Source organism: Antechinus flavipes, chromosome 4 (assembly GCF_016432865.1).
Source record: "Antechinus flavipes isolate AdamAnt ecotype Samford, QLD, Australia chromosome 4, AdamAnt_v2, whole genome shotgun sequence".
NCBI lineage: Eukaryota > Metazoa > Chordata > Mammalia > Dasyuromorphia > Dasyuridae > Antechinus > Antechinus flavipes.
Window position 1 is genome coordinate 114,304,041 of NC_067401.1, and position 27,754 is coordinate 114,331,794.

The 27,754-nt window shown below is 35.3% G+C and overlaps 1 protein-coding gene across 1 annotated transcript in view; it reads right to left on the reverse strand.

Moving 5' to 3' along the window:
• Positions 1-27,754, reverse strand: part of AATF (apoptosis antagonizing transcription factor) — a 102,757-nt gene that overhangs the window by 50,475 nt on the left and 24,528 nt on the right. Inside the window, exons 5-8 of the mRNA XM_051994078.1 lie at positions 18,580-18,694; positions 12,750-12,957; positions 12,010-12,174; positions 8,658-8,741 (exon numbers count right to left, since the gene is read on the reverse strand). Coding sequence (XP_051850038.1) covers positions 8,658-8,741; positions 12,010-12,174; positions 12,750-12,957; positions 18,580-18,694 — 572 coding nt within the window. The remainder of the gene's footprint in view (positions 1-8,657; positions 8,742-12,009; positions 12,175-12,749; positions 12,958-18,579; positions 18,695-27,754) is intronic.

Genomic DNA, 27,754 nt, shown 5'->3' on the forward strand with positions numbered 1-27,754 from the left:
TAGGAAAAATGAGGTTCATTAGGGAAAGCAAGTGGCATACCAAAGGTCACACCACTAGTTAATAAGTCAGTATTGATATCCAAATCTAGTACTGAAAATCTATTCTTCATCAATTCATCAATTCTTCCAAAGCCTTTCTCCCCTCTTCAGTCTTTTCTTACTTTCCTTCTTTTCCAAATGCTACCTGATAGCCAATTCAACTTTATACTGTATATTATTCTCTACTATCTCAAACCCTTGTCCTATTACCCATCATCTCTTACCAAATGGCAGCCCTAGATTGCTCCTACTCAGACTCATGTGCTACTGAAGGAAGCCACACAATTATGCTGACCCATAAATCCATATTATCCAACTTCAACTGGACTCTGACGGTAGTAAGGTAATCCTTTAACTTCAACAAAGCTGTTCTCAATCTTCTCTCTTCTCCTCCATTTTCCCTCATTTCCCTTTTTCTCTTCAGTCAAGTGCCATCTCAACTTGTACTTTATTAAGAAAATTCTGATGACTCCACATGATCACCCTCATCTCAACATTCTTTTATTCTACCCATTCTCTCTTCTACTCTTTCAGTCTCTGAAGGAATCATTCTCTATCTCCCCCCCTCCCCCAGGCAATTGGGGTTAAGTGACTTGCCCAGGATCACACAACTGGGAAGTATAAAGTATCTGAGATCAAATTTGAACTCCTGACTTCAGGGTTGGTGCTCTAAACACTGAACAACTCCTGACTTCAGGGTTGGTGCTCTAAACACTACGCCACTTAGCTGCTCTTGAAGGAATCATTCTCAATCCTGAATTCTGTGACCCAGCCAAAATGGCTTTCACTCTGTTCTTTACACTCCTAAAATGGTCATCTGCCATATCTGTAATGCATTCCCTTCTTACTTCTGCCTCAGAGTTCCTCTTTCTCTTTAGGGAATAGCTTGGACATCATTTTCTGCATGAAGCCTTTCCTGACAAATTGCGAATGTGCCATCTTGCTAACTAAATTACTTTTTATCAATTCTTCTCCTCTATACATATTTATCTTTTGTCTTTCCCCCAATCCCATTCCCATTAGAATGTAAGCTTCTTGGGAGCAGGGTCTTGTTTCAGAATTTGTATTTGTATCTCCAGTACCTAGCACTGGACCCAGCACAGAGAAGTGTTTTAATAAAGATTTGTGGATTGACAGGTCAGCAAAAATTAAGACTTTGAAGATTCACTCAGATTTTTTTTTTAGATTGCCCAAATCATAGCTTTATTTTTTAAAGCTTTTTATTTTCAAACATATGCATAAAGTTTTCAACATTCACCTTTACAAAACCTTGTATTCTCTCTCCCTTTCTCCATCCTTTTCCCTAGATGGCAAATAAATCCAATATATGTTAAACATGTGCAATTCTTCTACACATATTTCCATAGTTATCATGCTACACAAGAAAAATCAGATCAAAAAGGAAAAAAAATAAGAAAACAAAAAACAAAAAAGGTGAAAACGCTATGTTGTGTTCCACACTCAGTCCCCAAATTCTCTCTTGAGATGCAGATGGCTCTTTCCATCACAAGACCACTGAAACTGGCTTGAATCACCCTGCTGTTGAAAAGAACCAATGTCCATCACAATGGATATCCTATAATTTTGTTGCTGCTGTGTATGATGTCTTTGGTTCTACTCACTTCACTTAGCATCAGTTCGTGTAAGTCTCTCCGAAATCATCCTGCCCATCATTTCTTACAGAATAATAATATTCCATTACATTCATATACCATAACTTATTTAGTCATCCTTTAACTGATGGCTTCCACTCTTTCTAAGATCATATGATCTTAGATATGACACTATTTTTTTACCAAAAGACTCATTAGCTTGGGCTAGTCCTGGTTTAGAAATATAACAGAGATCCACAACGGCTAGCATATAAACAGATTTAGAGGCGTAATTAATCTTAATATTAAAAGAAGCCTGTCCTACAAACTACGAGTTACTATATTTTTACATTGGATAATCATGAGGCCAGGCAATTTTTTGTTCCTCAAAGTGTGGATAAAAGCTACTTTAGTACTATAAAATAACAAACAGCCTTCATGACAGTGACTAGAGTGAAGAGAATCTAAGTATTTAAAGGAAAAAGGCATTTTATTCAGAAAAAGAAATGCAAGCAGAGAAATCAGAATACACAAATTAAAGCTACTAAACATCTTATAACTAGTATAACTCTTAATAGTGAAGTTACAAATTACCTACGGCTGGTTACTAAAATAAAAGGGGATATAGCCAGAGGCTACCACTGGAAAAGTCTGTCTATCTCTGCCTCACTGCCTCTGGTCTTTAAGGATTTGATTAGTTTTTCCGCTTACTGATTCAGTGTTGCATTCTGCCTATACTCCAGAGCTATCTAAAGCTTGTGATTCCAAATGAATGATAAATTCATTTACTAAATAAAGTAACACTGTTTTCTCAGAATAAAGTCCTAAAATACTTTCAAAGCTCTAATATTTCACTAAGCTTGACCACTGAGGCTAAAATTTATTAGTCAAAACAGAAAACTTTCTCATCAGATCCCACCTACTTCATTAGCTGTGATATATAGTGTCTCCCAATGTCTAATTATTAACTAGGAAGTGTAAGTAAATCACCATCAACATTAAGTCCTGATGTGTGAAGACAGAGTAAGAATTAAGTAATTTCAACTCTAAAAGCTTTTCTTCTATTTGAGTCAGACTTCTCTTTACTTCCTTTTCCACTTTCCACATAAATAAATTTTTTTTAAAAAGATATTTCTAAAATGAAATCTACACAAAGGTCTAGCTCAATTCACTAGCCCCACTATTTTTCATCTGTGCAAAAGAGGAAATGATGTCAGTGGGCCTTACTATAATAAGAAAAGTGAATATGGCTTAGGGCCTCTGCTTACTTTTTCATTCAGGCTATTCCATGATAACTTCTCCTTTTTATGAGACTAAAATACTGTAGTTATGCTCTAAAAGAGGTATAGGAAAATCATTCATAGTCATAATTCATAAGAATCTATTAGCAGGATTTCCAGAACTTATTCCAGTTTATTCTTCAAGTTTTATCCTATAACCTTAGAAGACAAAGTGGAACAAAACTAAAGAACTTTCTCATCTGAAATAATTTGCAATAGGAACTAGTAGCTACATTTGCCTTTTCATTGTAGTTTATAATCTTGGAGAAAAAGGAACTTGTATCATTCTGGGCTTTTATCGGATAGGAATTCCTAAGATTATGTTGATTAATATGGGAAAAAAAATGCCTTTAGGAAATCTACCAAGTTTTTCTAAAGAAGTATTCTGCTGCTAAATGAGCATAAATGATATGATTAAAAACTAAGGTAGGTGGTCTTTTAATATCTGAAAAGAGATTTTTCTTTTTGCTTCACTTTTTCCACTCAAAATTTTAATAAGATTATTGACAATCTTCCTCCCGCCTTTAAAATGTCTCAGAAGACAGCAAAATCAGATGCATGCTTACTAAATAATACAACTCTGGATTATGTTACAAAGAAAGATGCAATGTATGTGAAATGGGATCTAACAATGTCATAGAAATCCAGATCTCCTAACTCTCTGATCCCATCACATTGTTGAGGGAAACTCTCACAAGATTCAAACACTAACCCTTGGTATCTAAATCTCCAGGAAGAGAACTTTCAGCTAATTCTTATATTGTTAAGTGCTATATTCAAATGACAGTTAACTTGTAAAAGCAATACATTAATATTTAATACTAAGGCACTAATTTAATTTAATGGTAATTGGTAGAGTTCCATGATTCTTGAGGAGCAGTAAATTCTTCATTAAAAGATTGCCAGAAGCTTGTGTTTAATTTACATGTAACCAGCTGACAATGTATTAATACTTATTAAGTATAAACAAGAGTGTTTTGGCCACATATTTGTTTAACAAACTCCTTGTATACTATTTGTTTGAAAAAATTTCCTCAATAGCTTCCAGCCAATTCTTTGCTGGCTTATCCCATGAAGTATCACATGCTTTGGTTTTGCCTTTGTTTTAGACTTTTTTTTTAAAAGTTAAGTGAAGTCATGCTCTGATACTTCTTGAAGCAAGAACACCGGAAGAAATGAGGGACCATTCATGTGTACCTTCCCTCTCAGCTGCTATTTGATGAAGTTTCCGGGCCTTGCATTTAAAGTGTGACTTTGGGCCTTCCATCCTGTGCAGACTGCATTACAGTAAGCGCAGGCTATCGATCAAATGCCAATACTGATGCGCCATCTGGATTTGAAAGTTGACAGACCTACAAATGGCAGAATTTTTTGTAAAGATTTTTTTAAGGACACGCTTTACCAAAAATAAAACCACACAATCTGAAGAAGAATTCTGCAGCAAAATGACTATTGCTACTAAAATTTTATGGTCACTAATATACACACATATACGTATAAGTGTAGATAAATATGTTTTTGGAAAGGGGGAGAGAGAGAAAAAGAGAGAAATATGTAACCACATATTGGTTGATTTGATTTTGGGAATTTTTTTCCATGGCCATTGTCTATCAAAAGAATAACTTATTAGTCAGAGTCCTAGCTATTTTTAAATCACAGCCCCCATCATTCAAATCTATATACTCTATTTGACAATTTTTAAAAATTACTATAAAAGCCTTTCTATTTATAATAGATTTCAACAAATTTTTCAAAGATACTATATAAACTTCCCAAATGATAGAATTATTTGATAACATTAAAAAATGGGATGCTCTTTCAACAACAGAAATTTGCTTTTTCCAACAACTCATTAAGAAGATGATTCAAAAATCAAACTTCATAATGTTGTTAACTATCAATTGAACCATAGGGGAAAAAACATGATAACAATAAGAACACTAATGTTATTAACCTTAGGAATGGCTTGAAAACATCTCTTATTCACACACAAAAAATCTAAATGCATCCAATTAAAGCAACCCGATCAACTGTCCATATTAATCACTCACCAATTTAATTAAAGTAAACCATCTTGTCAGAAAGCTTGCCTCTTCTCTATTTCTCAACATTATCGACTTTTAATAGTTCACTGGATTAGTAATTACTTGTTTATGGCATTATCAAATGCCTGGGAGACAAAAACTCAGCATGTGACCAAGGACAGTCATAGACATGTCCTGACAGCAAATCAGAGGAGAAATTTAACCCATCAAACTGGGCACCAGAAAAGCAAAACCTATTATGCTTTTCTCTACTCTGCCAGTTCAATTCAAAATGATAGGAACAGCCAGTACAAAAGTAAAGAGAGCCAGAAGCAACATGCGAAATCCTAACAAGCCCTCAGAAATTCAAGCATTGATTTGTATACAACTCAGTTCAACTGGTTCCTATGAGCTGTAAACAAAATAGTTAAAATTTTCTTACGGGCTTATGAAAAAGTCTGAGTAAAGAGCTATACCTTGCATAGTTTTAATGTCATAAGCTCTGGCAACTTACCTGCAAGAAAGCAAATCTTACAGAATCAGAAAATCCTCTAATAAATAATGAGGGGAAAATAGATGGGGCAGTTTATAGTTAAAGAAAATTCATTCACAAAGCTGTTAGGGAGTAGAAAAGAATTAACAGAATATTCCCTCCTTGCCCAAAAAAGTTTACAAACATTCTTGATTGTTCACAGGCATGTCCCAGTGTCCTCAGTGAAGAGTTTTGGTACTGACAAAAAAGCTAAGCCCAAGTAAGATAATTCCTTTTGGAGTATAAGATCAATAGAACACTTTCAATAAGTGAATATTTCACTTCCCTTTATTAAATCTCCATCAAGTATCCCTCAAACCACTAGTCATCACAAAACAGCAGAACTTATTTTTAATTAAAAATAGCAATTGGCATCAGCTTAGTAAGTTGGTACTCATCTAAAGGAAAAACTTACATAGGTTGTAAGCAAATTTAACTCAACTATTTAAAAATTGAGTATGTTTATATCATAAGGCAAATTTAAGAAAAACTTTTCTGGAATTTCTCAAAAAGACACTGTTTAAAATTGCAGTAGGGAATGTAGAATAGGTTCAGTGTCACTTTCAGCTGTTAAGACATTTGCACAATGACACTCGAATTAACAAAGTATGCCTTTGAAACCCTACAATGAAACATTAAAATTCAATGCAATTATAATCTTTCTTGAAAAAACACAAGGATTTTAAAAGTCTGGGCTTTAAGTTTGATCAAAAAAGAAGCAAGCTTGTAATGTGTATTATACACAGCATACAAGCTCTTCGTTGTTCCCATATGAAAAACAAAAACGAAACCTCACAGGCCCATTGTAATACATTGTACTGCTTCTGAATGCAATACTTAGCTCTGGCTTACTACCCTGACAAATAAAGGAAAGCACTTTATGAAACCAATTTAATTGGGAGGTGACAGAAAACATACAGCCATTTTCTTTAGCCTTATCATTGAATTGGCTTCAGCTCCAAATCTCTGGCAAATCCCACTCAACAGAAAAAATTAACCAGGTCAGCAGAACAGGTGCTACGTTGTGTCTGTCAAGGGCCTGGCATCCCCACAATTACTTGCACACAATGAAGCAGTAATCTTTACAGATCATCTCTCCCAAGAAGCATTTTGGGGAGGGGGAGCAAAGCTGAAGGGAGGGGGCAAAAGGGGAAAGGAGAGAAGGAGTAGAAGGCAAAGAGAAAAAGCAAGAAAGGAAAATGAATGTGCAGCTGCCTTGCGGCTCAGCAGATGTCGGTGTGTGATGTACGAGGCTGGGATAAGCTGTCGTAGCCTGCTGCCAAAGAGTGGTAAGTGATTAAAGCCTGCACAGTTCTAAGCACCATATTTAGAGTCTGCGGGGTTTCAAGACTTGCACCCATTCCTTGCTGTGCTGCCAGATGTTGGCAACTGGTCCTGTTCCTACTGACTGTGCACGGATGGCAGCAGTTGGTACAGCAGCAAAGCAATCTGGAATGCTTCCGGAGATGCTGTACATTAACAAGTGTCACCCATCATTCACCTTTACAGAAGGCTGAAACAACTCCAATTTGCTGCCACTTCCCTCTTGGGAAACAGCCAAGATAAAGTTGTGCCTGGCAGCCCCATTTGTTTTACTCAGGTGTTTCGACTGCCTCACTGACCTCTATTAGTTTAAGTTTTAATTTAGATTAACCCTAGCACCCCAATTAACCAGCAAGGGGAAAAGCTAAGATGTGACTCGTCATAACTCTGAAATCAGAATTTATCGAAGTTAAAATTATTAGTCAAGATGAAGGGCCAATCAACTAATGCTATTTCTCTTTAAATGTCTCTTCGGAACAAAAAAAAAAAAAAAAAATTGTTAGAGCCTAAGGATTGCCTGTGGAAGTATCTTCTCCCTAGTAATTTCAGTTTGTTTTATTAAGCCCATTTAATTTATGATGCACTTTCTATCTAACAATACACACTTGAATTAATGGGGATTGGAACATTTCTGATTGTCTCTCGTGATCTCACACAATTATCCAGCATTAATATCCCAGATCATGTCATTCTATAGACACTCCAGAATAGAATAGAGTTCCCTATTCAGCTGACAAGAAAACGTAGGGAAGGAGGGGAAAAAAAGAATCAGGAACTCTTAAGTGAGAACACCTGAAGCCTTACCAATCCCTCTTAGCCAGTCCCCTCTCTGTTGCTGTTAAGATTCATGTACAGTTACAATTTTTAAAAAGAATGCTTTAGAGTAAATGGAATGAGAGAGTAATGAGGACCCTTTTTTTTTTCCCCTTCAGGGCACAGATAGAAGAACCTCTCAATAGAACTGGCTTATTCTTTGGGTTCTACAATAGTCACTCACTTTTTAGGGAAAAGGCTAACCGTTTTAAAGTTTTTTTGGCTATACCTCCTCATTATCTCAGAATTATAGAAGGGAAAAACCTTGATGAAAATTTGCTTTCTCAATTCCTTGATCATCTTTTGAACTAGGAAAAGTACAACCCAAAGATAAATAGGGAAAATGCAAAAGTCTATTCAATAAGAAATGTGGCACATCAAGAAAACCAATATTATAGTAAATAAATTTTACTTCTGTAGGGTAGCCTGAACATTAAAAATCTCTTATTACAAGTCATCAATAATATCACAGAATTGAATACAAATTTCAAAAATGAGGATTCAAGAGGAAAAAGATGTGAGATGTGGCCCTTTACACACTTAGAGACCTCTTATCTTCACATATTTTACTAGAATTACTACATGATTTTTGAAGCTGGACAGATGTTTTCATTTCTAATCTAATTAATGAATGTGGGAATACAGGAGATACTCAATAAAGACTCACTGAATTGATCAGAATAGACAATAAAAAGCATCCAGCAAAGCTGGGATTACATTCAAAAAGGAGTTAAGATGCCAGGCCCTAATCCTTACCTTAACAACAGTGTTACAACACAAAGTCAAATAACTAACAAAAAGTCACATATCACAAAGTAGCTGACAAAGAATAATCTCCTTCTCCCCTCATCAAAGAATTCAAAGTATTCTATGGGCATGATTTGTTGTATAGTAAACAAATCCTAATGGAGCAGACATACTGGTTTTGATATTATAAAGGGAAAACTCACTAAATCATACATAGGATGTCAATCTTAAACCCAATCCAAATCAAAGCTGGTAATTTTCTCAAAACTACAATATATGCTGAAATGTAAGATTTTAAAAAACATACCTGGTGATAAAAATCATCATCATCAAAGATCTCTTCATCCAAGTCCTTCAGATGAGCATTGGCAATAACTTCAGGCACTATTTCCTGCATCAGCAGAAGGAAGGGAAAAGAGAGAGTGTGTGTGTGTGTAGATTTTTAAATTTGTGTGATATACAGCCACCTCCTCTACATCCCTTATTATAAATGTAGATAGGCTGAATTTCTTGTTTTTGAAAACCATTGAAGTCCTTTGACCGATTACCTACTGAGAAATGGCTCTTGGACTTATCCATTCTAAATTTAGCTTAGATGACAAGACTTTTAGCAAAAATATCTGATTAGGAGATTTTTACAATTCTGAAACTTCATCAAGTAACCATCAAATTGGCAAATAGTCATTGTTGGAATGGCTTTGGGATAACAGACACTATAGATGGAGTTGTGAACTGGTTCAAACATTCTGAAAAAAAAAAAAACAAAAAACCTGTTTATAGCAGTTTTATTTAATGACCAAAAAAAAAAAATTAGGAAAAAAAAGTGGGTACACCCATATCAATAGAGGAGTGATTGTACAAACTGTGGCATGTTAATTCAGATCTGTGATCTCACTGATCCTTGTGATCAAGATCACAAACCCCATTTATATCTATGTATCTGTGTTAACATGAATATACTGTTTTTGAACACAGGGAAGTTGGGGATTTGTTTTATTTGATTTTGAATATTTGCACAACTTTTGTTTTATCTTTTAAACTGGATAAAGTGAGAAAACAAGTGCTTGTTAAATGAAAAGTAAAATAAAAAGAGAAATGAAAAATTATAATGTGAATGAAATAGAATGCTTAAGAAATGACTTTGCATCAGATCCAGGAACAACAATGCAGGGCCTCCAAGAAAGATCTATGACCATAAAGACATTCAAGAAAATACACAGGGAAAAAAAAACAGGTGGATGAAAAATGCCTAGATATGCAGGTAGGTAATCTCTAGAGTTCACCAATTAGTACATATTTATCTTGAACAAAGGTTAAATTGAACCCAGAAGTGAACAGGCGATTGGAATGTATTGCCTTTGGGAAAACACAAAGTTCTTTTAATGATTTCCAGAAACTTCTCTTTGAAACAAGGACACATCTTTTTAAAATCAATATTCTTCCTGTGTTACTAGGTGGTTCTGAGTCATGGAGCATGATACTTTCCAAAAAACATTATCACCCACAAGACAATGGTTAAATGAGGGGTGTTTGTGAGTAGACAGCAACACATGCCAAACAAGGAATTAAAACATGGAGGAAAAGATGTCATTAAAATATTAACAATAAAGAAGATAGTTTGATTTTGTGATAAGCATGAGGGGAAAACTGATAACAGCTCAGTAGTTCTCTCACAAAACTTGATTTCAAGAGAAATCAAGGCAGGTCCTTAGCATATTTAATAGACTTTCATACCAAACTTCTGGATATATGAGTCACAGAAAGGAAGGCATGGATAGAGGGAATATCCTCACTGATCAAGATTACAAATCTATCTGACAAGGAATACAGAGTAACTTGGGAAGACTTGTGTGAATTGATGCTGACCACAATAATATAAAGACAAACTTTTAAAAAGATATTAGAATTCAGATTAATGCAATCTTAATTCTAGAGAGCGAATAACAAAATATATTTCTATCACCATCATCATTAGTGATGCCTTAAAATCTGCAAAAAGCATTTTACATTTTTTTCATTCGCTCCTTGATAGAGAACCAATTGAAGATGGATATAGAATATAGCATAAGATGTCAGACATGCTGATGTGTCCATTTTGCTACATTTGGGGAAGGAAGGGGCACATAAAGGATGTAGTTATTGATAAATGACATATATACATATATTTATAGACACATATCTATATAATAGAATAACACTTTCTAAAAAGGAAGTGGGGGGGAAATCATGGTACATGAATATAATAAAATATTGTCGTGCTGTAAAAAACAATAATATGATGAATACAAAGAAGCAAGGAAAGACATCTATGAAATGATTCAGGGTGAAATAAGCTGAGCCAAAAAATAATATATACAGTGCCAATATCTATGTAAATGAAAAGAACAACCATCCATAAAAAAAATCAAAAGTAAATGTTGTAAAATGATGATAAACAAACATGGCTTCAAAAGATATAAAACACTACCTCGTCCTCTACTCCCATCTTCTTTGCAGAGGTGGGAGGTTTATGGATGTAGAATAAAAGTGCATATTTTCAGAGGTTTTTTTTTTAATTGTACTAATTGTTTTTGTTTTCTTTTTTTTCTGTTAAAAAATTCTATGTTAGAAAAAAAAATTCTATGTTAGATGGGATGGGTCTCCAGGAAGGGGACAAGAATAAAGATACTGGGAGAAATTAAAATAATGTACAACAAAATAAATCAATAAAAAATTATTTTAAAGATGTACTTAGAGAGAGAGAGACATGCTATAATGAATTTAATAAAGTGGACTGGGTATTTTGTATCTATGGAATCGCTCCTGAACACAATGAAAGCATTATATTAAGATTATCTACAACACCAAATTTTCTTTTTCTCTCTCTCACACAGTCTTTTAAAATGTAAATTCACATGGGGGTTGACATCTAGCTCTTTGATTTGCTCAATGGATGTGATAAAAAATATTTAATGATCCTAATTTCAGCCTGTTTTCTTTAGGAGTGCTTCCCAAACACCAGCTTTTTGCTTGTAATGATTCAAGGCAGATACTTAGTGGCTCACAAAACACACTGCTAATACACTTTACTTTCTAAAATCTCTAAACTTAAATAACTGAGTCATTATCCTCCTCTCTACAACTTCCTTTCATTCCTTTCTCTTTCTGTGTCTTGGTTCCACACCAATGTTTTAAATGGTGGCAGCACAGTCCAAGGTATAGAATTTAGATATTTTACTGGTTCACAAGAGACTGTGATTTGGAAAATAGTTTTAAACTGATTAAAAGTTTGGGAAAGCCTTTGAGACACAGCCAACAATTTTGATCAGTCCCAAATTAGAAATTTCTATACAAGTGTTTTTATAGGATCAATCAAAACCTTAGGTTTCTATTGCATCAAATCGATTCCTATGGCTTCAAATCAAACTCAAAACAAAGAGCTATTGCATATGAGATTTTAAGGGTCCCATATTTCAGATGACTTATTTAAAAAATAACTTTCCCAATTCCTATACACTTCTCATTCTAAAATGTCGATTCTGTTGATTTTCTACTCTATACTTCTCTTAAAAGCTGACTTCTTATGGATAATGACATCCACAAGAACTTGCCCAGTTTTTCAGTAAATTAACCATGCAGATACTGTTCTTCATAAGCCACTGCCATCACAGAACCCTTACCGGCTGCCCTGGCAAATTCTCGGGAATGGGTTGAGCCACTGGCTCAGCTCTGCCAAGTACACGGTACACGGAACGCTTGGTCTGTGTTCTTCGGAGTAATCTCTCTTTGTCCATCAGAATATGGTCAATCTGAGTCAAGATTGAACGCTCAAAGGCACCAAAACCCTGTAAGCAAACAATATTAACCTGTGTCAGATAATGCAGAAGTTCAAGGGTGAATGCAGCAGCATCGGCTTCTCTATCTTTTCCCGCCAGCAGGGAGAGGAGCAGCTGTGCTTATTGTTTAGAAATACAGCTGTGGATAGCTGCTTCTTTCAAAATGAACCTCAAATACCCAAAGCTCTTTAGTGGAGCAACCAACACCCTCTCTTAGATATACAATAACAAAGAATTAAATCATTTCTATAGTATTTTTCATTTTCACCAAATTTGATTTCTAGCGAGCTAGTACTTCTTAGGGAAAAAAAAAAACCTTGTGTCTGTATTGGTTATAGCAGTGGCCTAGATTTAAAGAGACAAGATCTAAAGAGGGGAGGAGGAAAGGAACTAACCCAACATCCTGTATCTGTAAGGAAGGCAAGTAGAGGAATTCTTGATTACTATCATAATGTGATTTTTTTTTCTCATGAAAGATAGCCAAAATCCCAGTTTCTTAAAACCAATCCTGTCCTACCCTAAGGGAGCATGTCCCCAGGCATGTCCACACACAAGCTACTCCAATGCCCAACATACATACTTGCCTTCCCAAGCTTGCCTGAAGCCAATCTGGTTTTGTCGTGCCATTTCTGCAGCGTACGGTTCCTATAAGCTGTGAAATCAGCAAAGCGCTTTGCCATGAAGCTGGGATAATCCTCCATCTCCAGCTTCCTCTTGGGAGGGCCTCTCCTCTGCTGGTACTCCCCTACCATGGCTTCTTCTTCTTCTTCTTCACTAGGGATTTCTTCCTCACTGGGAAAAACAAGGAGATTGTTGAGAGAAATCATCTAGTCAAAAGAAAGGGCTTATTTATGTGAAATCAGGGGAGAACCCCAGAGAAGTAAGATCTAGAACCCAATACCCTACCAATTTAGCCAACCTTTTACATAGAATCCAGCTTCTTAAACTGTGATTTAAGACCTCATAAGCAAGTCTTGTAACTGAATATGGGAGTCAAGAAATTATGATTATCTTTAAATGTCTGATTTGTGCACCTATTTTATATATTCATATTCCCAGGGTTGTGTAAAACTATAAGGTGAAAAGAGTCACAAGTGGAAAAAGTTTTAAGAAGCCCTGGGTTATAGCACAAGTTGCAGAGAACAGGTGAAGGTTTTCTGTGGATGTTAAGATGGGGTTAAAGCGGATGGTTAAGAAATAATGTGATGGGGAAAAGGACATGGAGCTAGAAGTATCTCATACTTATAGAATATCTGCAGAGAAAGCAAAGTTAACTGTGACCTGAAATGTTAGTGGATCACAAGCTCAATTTGAGCCAGAAACAATGTCATAGCCAAAAACCCTAACATCATGCTAGACTTCATTAAGAAAAACTAAATGATTTTAAAAGCACATGAAAGATGTTCCAAATAATAAGGGTAATGCAAATGATAAAAATTCTGAGTTTTCATCTCACATTCAGAAAACTGGCAAAAATGACCAAAGATGGGAATAGGCAGATGGGGGGATTGAAGAAATATTAGCACACTAATCTATTGTTGGTGGAGCTATAAATTGGTATAATCATTTTGGAAAGGAATTTTGGAAATAAAGTGACCAAAATGTCCACATCTCTTGTAAGTCTCAAAAATTCCACAGTTAAACTATACCTTGGTGAGAGTCACTGATAAAAAGAAGAGTAATGAAGGAGACTCCCTGATTTAATAAAAAGCAAACAAACAAAAAACACATTAAAATATTTACAGGAACACTTTTTTTGTGGTAGCAAAAAGCTGGAAACAAAGAAGCACCAATAGAATGGAGAATGGGCTAAATAAATTATGTTATGTGAATGTAATAGAATATTATTTTGCTGTGAGAAATGATGAATACAGAGGGTCTATGGAAAGACTTATGGGAATTGATGATGCAAAATGAAGTGAATCAATGACTACAATAATGTAAGTGAAAAGTACAACCACAAAACAATCAAAAATGAATGCTGCAAAATTATAAATTTATGGCTACCAAGAAGAGTCATGAAAAGACAGGTTTCAATAACTCTTTGGTAGAGGAAAGATGTCCATGGTGATAGGAACACTGTATATATTTCCCCCTTTTTTAGATATGCTGATTGATTTTGATGATCTTCCCCCTCCCCCTTTTTCCTCCTCTTTTCTTTTTTAAATTCTGTTATACAGGAAGGCTGTCCCTTTGCAAAGGTGGAAGACTACAGGGGGAAATTTAGATGATGTAAAAACAAAAGACAGCAATAAAGATATAGTTTTTTTAAAAAGGAAGTAAAGAGTTCAGAATGGAGGACTCATTAGATTCATCATACTGTGTGGGTAGAACACATCAGAATATTGCATTCAGTCCTGGTACAGACTATTCTCACTTTCCACAAATTAGCATTACCCAAATGGGCTCCATCTCTAGCCCTTAGCAGGTGGAGTACTCTACTCCAACTACTGAAGATAATCAGGCTGCTGAGCCAAGAGCCATATAGAAGCAACACCACATAGGGAGGGAGAGATCTGCCAAACAGGTCACTTAAAGCCATGTAAGAAGTGATTGTATAGCACCTTAAAAGTTCAAAAAGCAAGTTATATTTTCTCATTCGAGTCTTATTTGAGAAACAGATATGCATATAGAAGGTGGCTTTTAATCTCAGACAAGGCTAACATGTCCTATTTTGCTTAACTATTTCTCACATTTTAGGGTGAACACAATATATCCCTTGGAGAAGAGTTGAGATGGAGCACTGTGTGGGTAGATCTGAAATACATCTGAAAAATGGCTAAGTGAGAGCCTCAGAAGGCAGAACCAGAAACAATGAATAAAAGAGGTATGTTTAAATTTAATATAAAAAGGAAAAACTATTACATTTTTCTAACTTCTATTACACAATAACAAATTCTGAAAACTGGAATGGACTATTGCCTAAAAAGTTTTTGCTACCATAAAAAGCTAAGATGGTTCCTTATTGGATTCAAGCCATTCTCCTATTGGTCAAAGGATATGAACAGACAATTTTCAGAGGAAGAAATCGAAACTATTTCTAGTCATATGAAAAGGTGCTCCAAATCATTACTGATCAGAGAAATGCAAATTAAGACAACTGTGAGATACCATTACACAACTCAGATTGGCTAAGATGACAGGAAAAGATAATGACAAATGTTGGAGGGAATGTGGGGAAACTGGGAGAACTGATACATTGTTGGTGGAACTGTGAATGGATCCAACCATTCTAGAGAGCAGTTTGGAACTACGCTTAAAAAGTTATCAAACTGTGCATATCCTTTGACCCAATAGTGTTAACTACTGAGCTTATATTCCAAAGAGGGAGGGAAAGGGACCCACATATGCAAAAATGTTTGTGGCAGCCCTCTTTGTAGTAGCCAGAAACTGGAAACTGAGCAGCTGCCCATCAAGTAGAGAATGGCTGAATAAATTATGATATGTGAATGTTACGGACTATTATTGTTCTGTAAGAAATGACCAGCAGGATGATTTCAGAGAGGCCTAGAAAGACCTACATGAACTGATGCTGAGTGAAATGAGCAGAAACGGGAAATCATTGTACATGTCAACAAGATTATGCAATGATCAATTCTGATTGATGTGGCTCTCTTCAACAATGAGATGATTCAGACTAGTTCCAATTGTTCAGTGATGAAGAGAACCATCTATACCCAGAGAGAGGACTGTGGCAAGTGAGTGTGGACCACAACAACGTATTTTTTTCATTGTTGCTTGCCTACATTTTTCTTCTTTTTTTTTACCGGTTTGATTTGATTTTTCTTGTGCAGCACAAGCTAATGAACTGAGTGCAGATTGAAGCATGTTATTTTCCCACTTTATAATTGTATAAATATGTATGCATATATTGGATTTAACATATATTTCTATAATGTTTAACATATATTGGACTACTTGCCATCTAGGGGACGGCATGGGGGGAAGGAGGGAAAATTGGGACACAAGGTTTTGCAAAGGCTAATGTTAAAGAATTGTCCATGCATATGGTCACTTATTAGAGATACTATAGAGGGAAACAATTTTTGGGTGAGATCTAAACTAGACAAAGCTTAAGAAGCCCTGTGTTAAACAGTGAGTATTTAAAATTAAAAATCCAACATGCTTTAGAACTTGGCAGTCAAAGTCCTCCACAATCAGACATCATCCAGACTTTGCAGGCTGATCTTAGGGCAAAGTTTCTGCACATGCTTGAGGGTCATGGAGTTAAGCAATCCCCTGAGCATGAAGAGACTTTCCTGCTTCAGGCCTCAAGGACTGCTCTTTCCTATGTCTAGCCTCCATCTTCCCCTTTCAGTTCTGGAACTCCCATTTTGGGGTCCAAGTTGTTCTAAATAATGAGCACCTTACAGGATCCACTATCTCTAGTTACTGCAAACATGGTCCATATAACCTCTTATTGGCAACTCTCTTACTTGAAGTTTAATTTGTAAACAAATTCTCCCCTCCATTCTCTTGGAACCTGATTCTGTTTTGCTTTTTTATTTGCATTCCCAGTGCTTAATATAGTACTTGGAACACTGTATGTATTTAATAAATGTTTTTTCATTCATTCATTCTACTGAATTTCTACCCTTCCTTTATAGCTTATTCAAAAACTACTCCATTAATGAAAAGTCTTCTTTGATCTCCCACAATGCGCGTCCATGCCTACCAAACTCATTCTGCTCACTGCTAATTAAAAGTATTCCCAAAGACTTACATGAACTGACACAAAGTGAAATTAGCAAAACCAGCAGAACACTGTATATAGTAACAGTCATATTTTAACATGATTAACTGTAAAAGACTTAGCTATTCTGAGCAATGATGATTCATGACAATTCCAAAGAAGTCATGATGAAAAATATTATCCACTTTCAGAGAGCTAATAAACCTAGTGCAGATTGAAGCAAAATATTTTTTCACTTTATTTTTCATACTTTTGAGGAGAGGTTAACAGTTATTATGGAATGAAAAGATGCTCCAGGTCATTATTAATCAGAAAAATGCAAATTAAGACAACTCTGAGATACCACTACACACCTGTCAGACTGGCTAAGATGACAGGGAAAGATAATGCGGAATGTTGGAGGGGATGTGGGAAAACAGGGACACTGATACATTGTTGGTGGAATTGTGAACACATCCAGCCATTCTGGAGATGAATTTGGAACTATGCTCAAAAAGTTATCAAACTGTGCATACCCTTTCACCCAGCAGTGTTTCTACTGGGCTTATACCCTAAAGAGATACTAAAGAAGGGAAAGGGACCTGTATGTGCCAAAATGTTTGTGGCAGCCCTGTTTGTAATGGCCAGAAATTGGAAACTGAGTGGATGTTCATCAATTGGAGAATGGCTGAATAAATTGTGGTATATGAATATTATGGAATATTATTGTTCGGTAAAAAATGACCAGCGGGATAATTTCAGAAAGGCCTGGAGACTTACATGAACTGATGCTGAGTGAATCGAGCAGGGCCAGGAGATCATTATATACTTTAACAACAATACTATATGATGATCAATTCTGATGGAAGCGGCCCTCTTCAACAATGAGATGAACCAAATCAGTTCCAATAGAGCAGTAATGAATTGAACCTGCTACATCCAGCAAAAGAACTCTGGGAGATGACTATGAACCACAACATAGCATTTCCAATCCCTCTATTTTTGTCCGCCTGCATTTTTTATTTCCTTCACAGGCTAATTGTACACTATTTCAAAGTCCGATTCTTTTTGTAAAGCAAAATAACTGTATGGACATGTATACATATGTTGTATTTAACTTATACTTTAACATGTTTAACATGTATTGGTCAACCTGCCATCTGGGGGAGGGGATGGGGGGAAGAAAGGGAAAAATTGGAACAAAGGATTTTGCAACTATCAATGATGAAAAATTACCCATGCATATATCTTGTAAATAAAAAGCCATAATAAAAAAAGTTATTATGGAAATGTGTTTTATATATCCATATAAATATGGGTATCATTTTGCTTATCTTTTCAATAGGTAAAGGAGAAACTAGAGGTAAAAAATTTGGAGCTCAAAAAAAATTTTTTTTTTCAGATATTGTTTATTTTTTGTTTTGACAATCCAGATGCATGCTTTCCTCCAACCAGAAGTTGTAGATTACTAACTCTGTGAAAGAAGGGATCTGTCCTGAAGCTTTCTACTTCTTCTATGTCTAACTCAGGGCTCTGTACAGAGTATGTGCTGACTAATCCTGCAAGGCCTGCAATCTATGCAGGCAGATATTTATTCAATGCCATGAACATAAGGTGCGTGGCTTGTGCTCTCAATATGGAAGGATCAGAGTTTCTTGTTCACAAATAATAAAACAATTCTAGGAAAGAAAGGAGGAGCAGGATGCCTCCCACCTCCCCACCCCAATCCATTCCCACTTTACCTTTCCTCTTTAGGTTTTGTTCCATCTACGAGGTGTCGTGTGTCTGGATACTGGTAAAGCAGTTCTTCCTGAAGATCTACCAATGACCTAAGCAACGCTTTAAGTGCCTTGTGGCCTAGAAAATGGAGAATAGAAATATGACAATTGTTGATCATTCTCCAATTGCAAGTAATACACAAGACAGCTCTAGGACCAAGGAAAATGGGGAATTATTCTCTATTTTATAACTACATACAACTGGAAAGGCAAACAGTCTATGTTGCACTTAACAAATCTCTGACACTTCACTTCTCCCTGTTTTACCACTGACTAGTTATATGACCTTGGAAAAGTCATTTTGCTTCTCTTAAGCTTTGATTAGCTTAACTCTATAAAGGGAAGCTACTGCAATTTGCAAAAGCACTCATGAAGTCCAATGGGGATATAATATATTTTGTAATAAAAAAATCAATAGATAAGCTAGTGTTACCAGAATTGACTATTTAATCCTTTAATCTTGGTTTTGGAAGCATCACTGGTGATTTACCACTTACTTCTTTAATAGTTTTCCTCTACCAATGGTTTTGACAATTCCTTGTTCCTAAAAACACTTTATGACTTAGCCTTTTTCTTCTACTCACTTCCTTACAATATCCTATACCCCTCTGTCCTTACTTTTTTCTTTGTAGACTTTTTCCTTTGAGAATCTTACCTAGTTTTAGTTTTAATTATCATTCTTTCATTCTTCAACTCTATTCTTTCAGTTAATCGTTAAGTAATTTATTGAAATTCATAAAAGATAAAGTTAGCAGCCAGAATCTGAATTTTGAATTATGTCTGCAGGGGCAAAGACTCTGGGTTGATTTATGCTATCATGTGATTCCCCACTCTTATAACACTTTTACATAGTTAATTTTTCAAGTTTTACAAAGGATTTTTCTCATTATCACCCTATGAAATAAATTAACTCCATAGATGAAGAAAATGAGTTGAAGTGACTTTTCCAAAGTCACACAACTAATTAGTGTTATTGTTTGAGATCAGGTCTCTTGCTTCCATCAGGTCCAACTCTCTGACTATTACATTGTGCTATTACCTATCACCAAACTGCAGTTATGAGGCAATTAGTTGATTAAGCCTAGAGGAAAATCTTAGCTTTTGGGTCAAGATTTTATTATTATCATTATTGGTCAAAATCTATTAGGAAACCAGAAAGTAGATAGGCAGACAGTAAGCAGATATCAACATTTCAATCCATATACCAAGAAAAGCTCCAAATAGGTACATAATTTGGACATGAAGGGTGAAATTACAAATTAGAACAGCAAGGAAAAAATTACTAGTCATAAGACTAAACAAAAGATAGAAAGGCTCACAAAAGATAAAATGAACAATCTGATTACATAAAAAAGTTCTTATACAAAAACACACGCAGCACAGAAGCAAAATGAAGAAACCGAATAAAACCTTTACAGCAAATTTTTCACTAACAGTTCTCAATGATTTCTAAGATATATCTCTAGATATTAGTCACAAATATGTAAGAATAAGATCTATGCTCCAATTAATTGTTGAAGGATATAACAATTTTTACAAAAAGAAATCCACATTAACAATAGCCATATAAAAATGTTCTAAGTCACTAGTAAGGAAATGAAAAATAAAACTCTGAGATACCACTTCATATCTATTAGATCAACAAAGTTGGCCAAAAACAAAAAAAAACAAAAAAAAGAAAGAAAAAAAAGAAAGAAAAAGAAAAATGACAAATACTGGAAGGGCTATGAGAAAATAGATACTTTAAAGAATTACTATGAACTAATCTAGCTACTCTGGAAAACAATTTGGAACTGTGCCCAAAAAATTATTAAACTGTGCATATCCTTTGACTCAATGATACCCACTATTAAGTTTATATCCCAAAAATGTCAAAGAAAAGAGGAAAAGAGCACATATATTTTAAAAATATTTTTAATAGCTTTTTTGTAGTGGCAAAAAACTGAAAACTCAAGGAATGCCTGTCAAATAGCTGAATGAGTTATAGTAGAATGCTATTGTGCTGTAAGAAAAGATGAAGGGGATGGTTATAGCATAAATTGAGAAGACTTCTATGAACTGATACAGAACCAAGAAAGCAATTTATGCAACGGCAACAAAATTATACTAACAAATATCGTTGAAAGACTTAAGAACTCTGAACAACATAGTGGAACCAATCACAATTTCAGAGGATTCATGATAAAACATGCTACCCACCTTCAGAAGCTAGAGTGGTCATAGACTCAAGAGTACAGACTAAAGCATAGGAGTTTTTTGGTCGTAGCTAATGCTGGAATTTGTTTTGCTTGTCCATGCACACTTGTAACAGATTTTGTTTTTCTTGCTTTCTCAATAGATGGAGGAGTATGTGGGAAGAAAGAATTCAAAACAAAACAAAACAAATTTTTTTTAAAGACTACTGGCAGAGTTTGTGGCCAAAGAACACAAAAAGCTAAGAAATCTGAGCATAGTACAAAGAAAGACTGAATTTGAAGTAAAAGGATCTGGGTTCTGATCTGACCTCTGCTGCTTATTCCCAGTGTGACTTCAATTCTTTGGATGTTAATTCTCCATCTATAAAAAGGCCCTTGGAGGCCATCTAGTTCAAATCCTGTTTTCCCTCTCTTTTACGCTTCTGACCTGCCCATTTGTCCATATCAGCGGCATAGCCTCATTCTTTCCCATACCAGCCTAGCAAAAACAATCCTTTACTCTCAATGCATTGAACAATTCCTTTCTTCTACCTAAGAGATGAAATTTTTACTTCAAAAATATAAATAAAACTCAGTGAATTTCACTTCTAGGCTTACATCTATTAAGCTCTGTATGCAAAAATGTTTAAAGAAGCTTTTTTGTTGTTGTAATGTACTAAAAATAAAGAGTGTCTACCAATTGGTCAATGGTTAAATAAATTATAGTATACAAATGTCATGAAATTTTATTGAATTGTGAGAAATTGCTAAAAGGACAGTTTCCAAGAAACGTGGGAAGACTTGAGTGAACTGATACAGATTTAAGCAAACACAATCAGGAGATTTTTACCAATAACAAAAAAATTGTAGGAAAAAAAAAAAAAACTTTGAAAGTTTTAAGAATTTTGGCTAATATAATGATTCATAATGATTAGAGAGGAATGATACGGAAACCTGCTACCTACTTAGTAAAAGACAAGTGATACACTTCAGATATAGACTGAGACAAATAAATTTTGGATATGGAAAATGTAAATCTGGAAAGGGGGATGGGTCCTACTCTGTGCCAAAAAGATTTTTCTTTCTTTCTTTGTTGAGGGGAAAATATTTGGGTAGAGAGAAATGCTGTAATAGTACCACCAAAAAAAAGAAAAGACGGACTCACGGAAGTATATTTTTAAACACAAGTAAATGTACAGAAGGAAGGTCAGAAAGAAACTGACAAGCAGAAGAGTTTTCAAATATGCTGAATTTATTATATATGTATATATTAAAATATGTTGTATGTAAGAGATTCTCAGTTCTACAAATAATTTTATTTTTTTTGTTCTACTTTGTACATGAAAATGTTCTTTTTTAGTTATCTGTTAAATCTAGAATAAAAATTTAACCAAAAAAAATTTTTTTTAAATGCATCTAGGCTCTCTCTCACCTACTCTAAAAAGTATCTTTCCAACTGAACAGAAGAAAATAAAGAACATTTCATTAAAATCAATCACTCACTCAACATTTATTAAGCATTTATCATGTTCCTTGTATAATACTAGGTAGTGGAAATACAGAGTTTGAAACAATTCCTCTGAGGGGAAAGTGTATCTTCTAATGGGGGAGAAATAGAAGTACATATATAAATATACTCAGAATAAATAAAAGTTAATAAATACGAAGTAAATTGAGAAGAAAGGTAATATTAGTAGCTAATGGGGGATCAGAAAAGGCTTCATATAAAAGGTGGTGCCTGAATTCCATCTTAAATGAAGAGATGAACTTCTAAGAGGTCAAGGTGAGGAGGAAGTGAATGACAATAGACAGTACAAAGGCAGAGGGAAGTGGACTGTCAAATGTAAGAAAAAGGTAAAGGTCAGGTTGACTAGATTAGAGCATAAGAAGGGGAGTAATGTACAATGAAACTAAGTTTGAAGGAATCAGATTATGAAGTGAAACCAACAAGTTTATATTTTATCCTAAAATCAACAGTGAATCACAAGAATTTAATAACAGAATAAGATAATCAAATCTTCATTTAAGGAAAATCATGTTAGCAACTATGTGTAGGATGAACCAGAGTGGAAAGAGACAAGGTTAAATGGGAGGCTATCATAATAATCCAGATGAGAAGTGATGACAACCTGATCTACAGTGACAGAAAAATAAGCAGAGAAGAGGTCAAGATGTGAAGTAGAAATGGCAAGCTCTGGCAACCATGGAACCCAGGATAATGCCAAGGTTACAACTCGGGTACTGAAAGGATGATGAGATCTTCCAGAGAAATAAGAACATTTGGGGGGGGGGGGGAGGTTTAAAAGAAAAACTTAATAAATTCTGTTTTGGACATGCTAAGTTGGAGATGTCTCCAGGATTTTTATCACCTGGTTACTCTTGTTGCAGTAAGAACAAGTCATTTGTATGCAGTTAGAGCTTTAAGTTTTGCACAGTGCTTTTCTCACAACAATCCTACGAGAGTTAGGTAGCATTGTCAGTCCTATCTTATAGATAGGAAACTCAGATTCAGAATGACTTGTCCATGTTCACTTGAAAATGACAGCTCTGCAGAGAGAGCTCAATCAAGCTGACATGGATTCAAGTCCGACCTCTAACACACACATTGGATAAATAACTTAACTTCTCAGAGCCTCTGACAACTCTCTAAGACTGTAACTTGTACTGCCAATGTATACAGGTAGAAAGTATTACGAATGCAGAGGTTCCCTAAAAGTGATGAATTCATAAATTTAAAAAATAAAAATTAAGGAAAGGGACCTGTATGTGCCAAAATGTTTGTAGCAGCCCTGTTTGTAGTGGCTAGAAACTGGAAAATGAATGGATGCCCATCAATTGGAGAATGGCTGGGTAAATTGTGGTATATGAATGTTATGGAATATTATTGTTCTGTAAGAAATGACCAACAGGATGGTTGGGAGAGACCTACATGGGCTGATGCTGAGTGAGATGAGCAGAACCAGGAGATCATTATACACTTCGACAACAATATTGTATGAGGATGTATTCTGATGGAAGTGGATTTCTCTGACAAAGAGACCTAACTGAGTTTCAATGGATAAATGATGGACAGAAACAGCTACACCCAAAGAAGGAACACTGGGAAACGAATGTGAACTATTTGCATTTTTTATTTTCTTCCCGAGTTATTTTTACCTTCTGAATCCAATTCTCCCTGTGCAACAGGAGAACTGTTTGGTTCTGCAAATATGTATTATATCTAGGATATACTGTAATACATTTAACATATATAGGACTGCTTGCCATCTTGGGGGGAGGGGGGAGTGGAGGGAGGGAGGGAGGGGAAAAAACAAAACATAAGCGAGTGCAAGGGATAATGTTGTAAAAAATTACCCTGGCATGGATTCTGTCAATACAAAGTTATTATTAAATAAAATAAAAAATAAAAAAAAATAAAAAATAAAAATTAATTATAAAGCATTGTCCTTGCATGTAAAAGTGGCCTGTTCATTTTTAACCAGTTTTATTAAATTAAAAGCTCACTGCAAATCTATCTGTTCTATTTTCAAAACTATTTACTGGCCTTTAGCAATCAGTACCATACACCCTGTGGGTTTATAATAAACAATTCAAAATGCTTATTTATATGAATCCAAAGTTCTCAGTTTGCTGTTCTCAAACCTAATCTTCACAAAAGAACTGAACAGAAACAAGTGGAGTTAAAGAGAAACAAAAACAGGATGGGGGAAAAATATATTTCTTTTTTAAAGGCAAAACTAATTCTAAAAATCTAGACTCTAAAATAAAATATATGCCAATTTATGAAAAAATGAAAGGAAAAAATGATCAAGGAATATAAAGGAAATGGAAAGGATAGAAACCATACTTATAAAATCAAGGCACTAGTGTTTATCAGTAGAAGAAAAGTTGAGAATCTCTCAATTAACCAGAAACTCCATAGTAGCTCACAGTTCTTAAGAGTGTTTATAATAACTAGGTAAAAAATAAAGGGAAGAAAAAACAAAAACAAAAACATTCCAGACCCAAAGGTGAGGGTGGTAAGGAAGAGAGGTAGGACTGATTGGAATGGTCAGAAAAAAAAAATTCTCTTGAACTGAGTTTGCCAACATAGAGCCCTATAAAATCTTCCAACACCAGGAATAACCATTACCATCTTCAGTTTAGTTTACCTTTGTACACAGACCAACATACATTCATAAGCTTTCCTGAATTTGTCAAGGACAAGAACTCATATCTGTCACCTTTCTAGGATGTCACTATTTGGAAACAAGAACAAATGGGGAAGAAGTCACAGGACAATCTGTACAATATGAGGCTGCTTTATGAAATACCACACCAAAATGTGATTTTCACATGTGACAATCTGGGGATTCTGAAACCCACCATAGCAAGATCCTAACTTTTAAAGCCACTTTCAAATACTTCACAAGCCCCTTAATTCTTTTCAAGCCAAATAAAAAAATTCAAGTAAAAAGAAAAAAAAAAAAGACTCCTTACTGCAGATATATTAGATAGCATATCAATCCCACAAGAAAGCTGAGAGCCAGTATCAGTAAATCAAAGAATGCCTCTCTCATATGTTCTCATTTTATACACCCCTTCACCCAGTCAAAAAGTAGCCCTGGAGTATTTAAAGTCCATTCAGGGATAGCACTGCCATGAATCAAAGTGTCAGGAGATCCACCAGAGATGAAATCTGTCATTCCATTCTTCAAACTCCATCCTCCACTGAAGGAAAAAAAAGTTCATCAAAGCTAATGTTACTAGTGACCTAATAAGGTGAAGACATGTTAACATTCCCAATCTCCTTCCCTTCCAATTCTGGCCATGGGTAAAAAACACTACCCACTGGCTTCAACTTTTCCAGTGAGCGTCCTCCAGTCAGTGAAAACCTGTGTACATACAGACTTGGAAACATGAAATGACTTTGAGCTTCCTACTTTAAGATGGTGATGATCATTAAATGTGACTGGAAGAAAAAACAACTAAAAGCAAATGCTTTGTTTTCTGTCTTTCTTGATAAAAGAGGGTACCTGTGTACCACCTTCAGATCCCAGGACCAAATTTCCAGAGGATCTTCCCCTAAGAGGAGAAAGATATGCTAGATTTCTTTCACCTCAGTAGTAAGTAATAGGCTCTAGGAAGCAACTTTGTTAAGAACATTCAGAGTACAATGTAGCAGAAAGAGAGCTGGCAGAAGACCAGCATTCTAATGCTGACTCTCCCACTAACTAGCTCAGCAACACCTTTGGCCAGTTAATTTAATCTCTTTGGGTTTTAGTTTCCTCATCTATAAAATGCAGATAACACAACCTGCCCTGGCTACCTCATAGAAATGAAATGAGGATCAACAGAATGAATTAATAACATGTGAATATATTCTGAAAACTACAAAGTGCTGTTAAAAAAAAATGTGAGGTGAACATTATCATGGAATTTATCTTTGTATAGGTGAGACAATGTTAAACATTTGCTACTGATCTACAATTATTAATAAATGACATCCTATGTACAAAATGCTATCACCTACTAGCTGTATAAGCTTTCTGATCCATCTAATAAGTTTTAGGACATTCAAATACCTTGTCTTTTTGTTGCTGTTGAACACATTTTGTTTCAACACATTCACACAGTTTATCAATTAGGATCATAAGAGTGCTGGTTCCCAGAAGATTAAGAAGGGAGATTGGGAAGGAGGAGGGGAAGAGAAGAAAGGGAGGGACAGAGAAGAGAAAAATGCATGGCTTACCTTATTTATTTTTTTAAAAATATATACAAGCATATCCCACATATGTGGATATAGCCACATAAAAACACATTTTCATTAAGTTAGATATATATGCTTAGTAGGATCTTCAAATTACAAGGCAATTTTTTTTTCCCTCCTTTAAAAGTACCTAGGAAACTAGAGCTAAACTATAGGTCAAAATGACACACAATATGTTGGCCTAAGAACAATACTTTTCATTCAAATCCACAAGCCTGCCACTTGCACTAGTCATCCCCAGCAATTAATCCCCCAAGAAAGACGTTTGATTAAATCTTTTCAAGCAAATCCTTTGCTTTGCTTTTGTTAGTTCACTTCTTGTCAACATCTATTAAAATATGCCTTTAATTCTCCCACAATCTTAAAAAACACCGATTCCACTGTCTTCAACTTTAATCAACTGTATGGCCGGCATTTTTCATTTCATAATAATGTGCTGCTTGGAATTCAAGAGGCAGGCTCAGCATCAATCATCTGGTAAGAATTTTTCCACTGCAATAAATATGCAAATGAGGAGAGCCAGTCAGTCGTATTTCAGGCCCGACTTGCTAGTGTTTTAAAAAAGACACAAATTTATTAATTGCCGGTGGCCAGAGGAATCCTATTACTTTGGGCATTGATTACAAAGCTGTGTGAGTGATTATTGTGCAACTCGCGGGCTACCCAGGCATGAGGAAAAATTATTAAAGCAAGGCAGAGATTATCAACTCAGAATAACAATAAGCCTTAACATTTAGGCCCTAACTTCTTCAACAAAGAATTACGTGAAGGCTCCACTGTATCATAATTCCGAATTCTGTCAGTATTACTGTTTGGGCTTGTTCTATATTCCCCAAGCAGCATGGCGTTAACCAGTATGAAAGAGTACTGCCGGTTACAAATTCCTTAACGTGGGCCATTTGGACAAGTTTTCATTATTCCCATAGTATGTTCAACTGGAAGGTTTTTATTTATTATGATAAATAAGTACACATGTGTGCATATACACACAGACACACATGCTTCTGTAAGGACTGTGGATTTAGCTAAACTACTCTGCTAAGTCTTTTGCAATGTTGTGATCCTTTGGTTCTACAGTTCCAAAAGCACAAACTGTTTAAATGAGGCCCAACATACCCACCCAGGGTAATTTTTTAAAGTGAACATGGAGACCAGATTCTAAAAATATAAGGGCTACTCAGGAAGTTGACATGGATCCTGTGAACCCCTAAAGGGC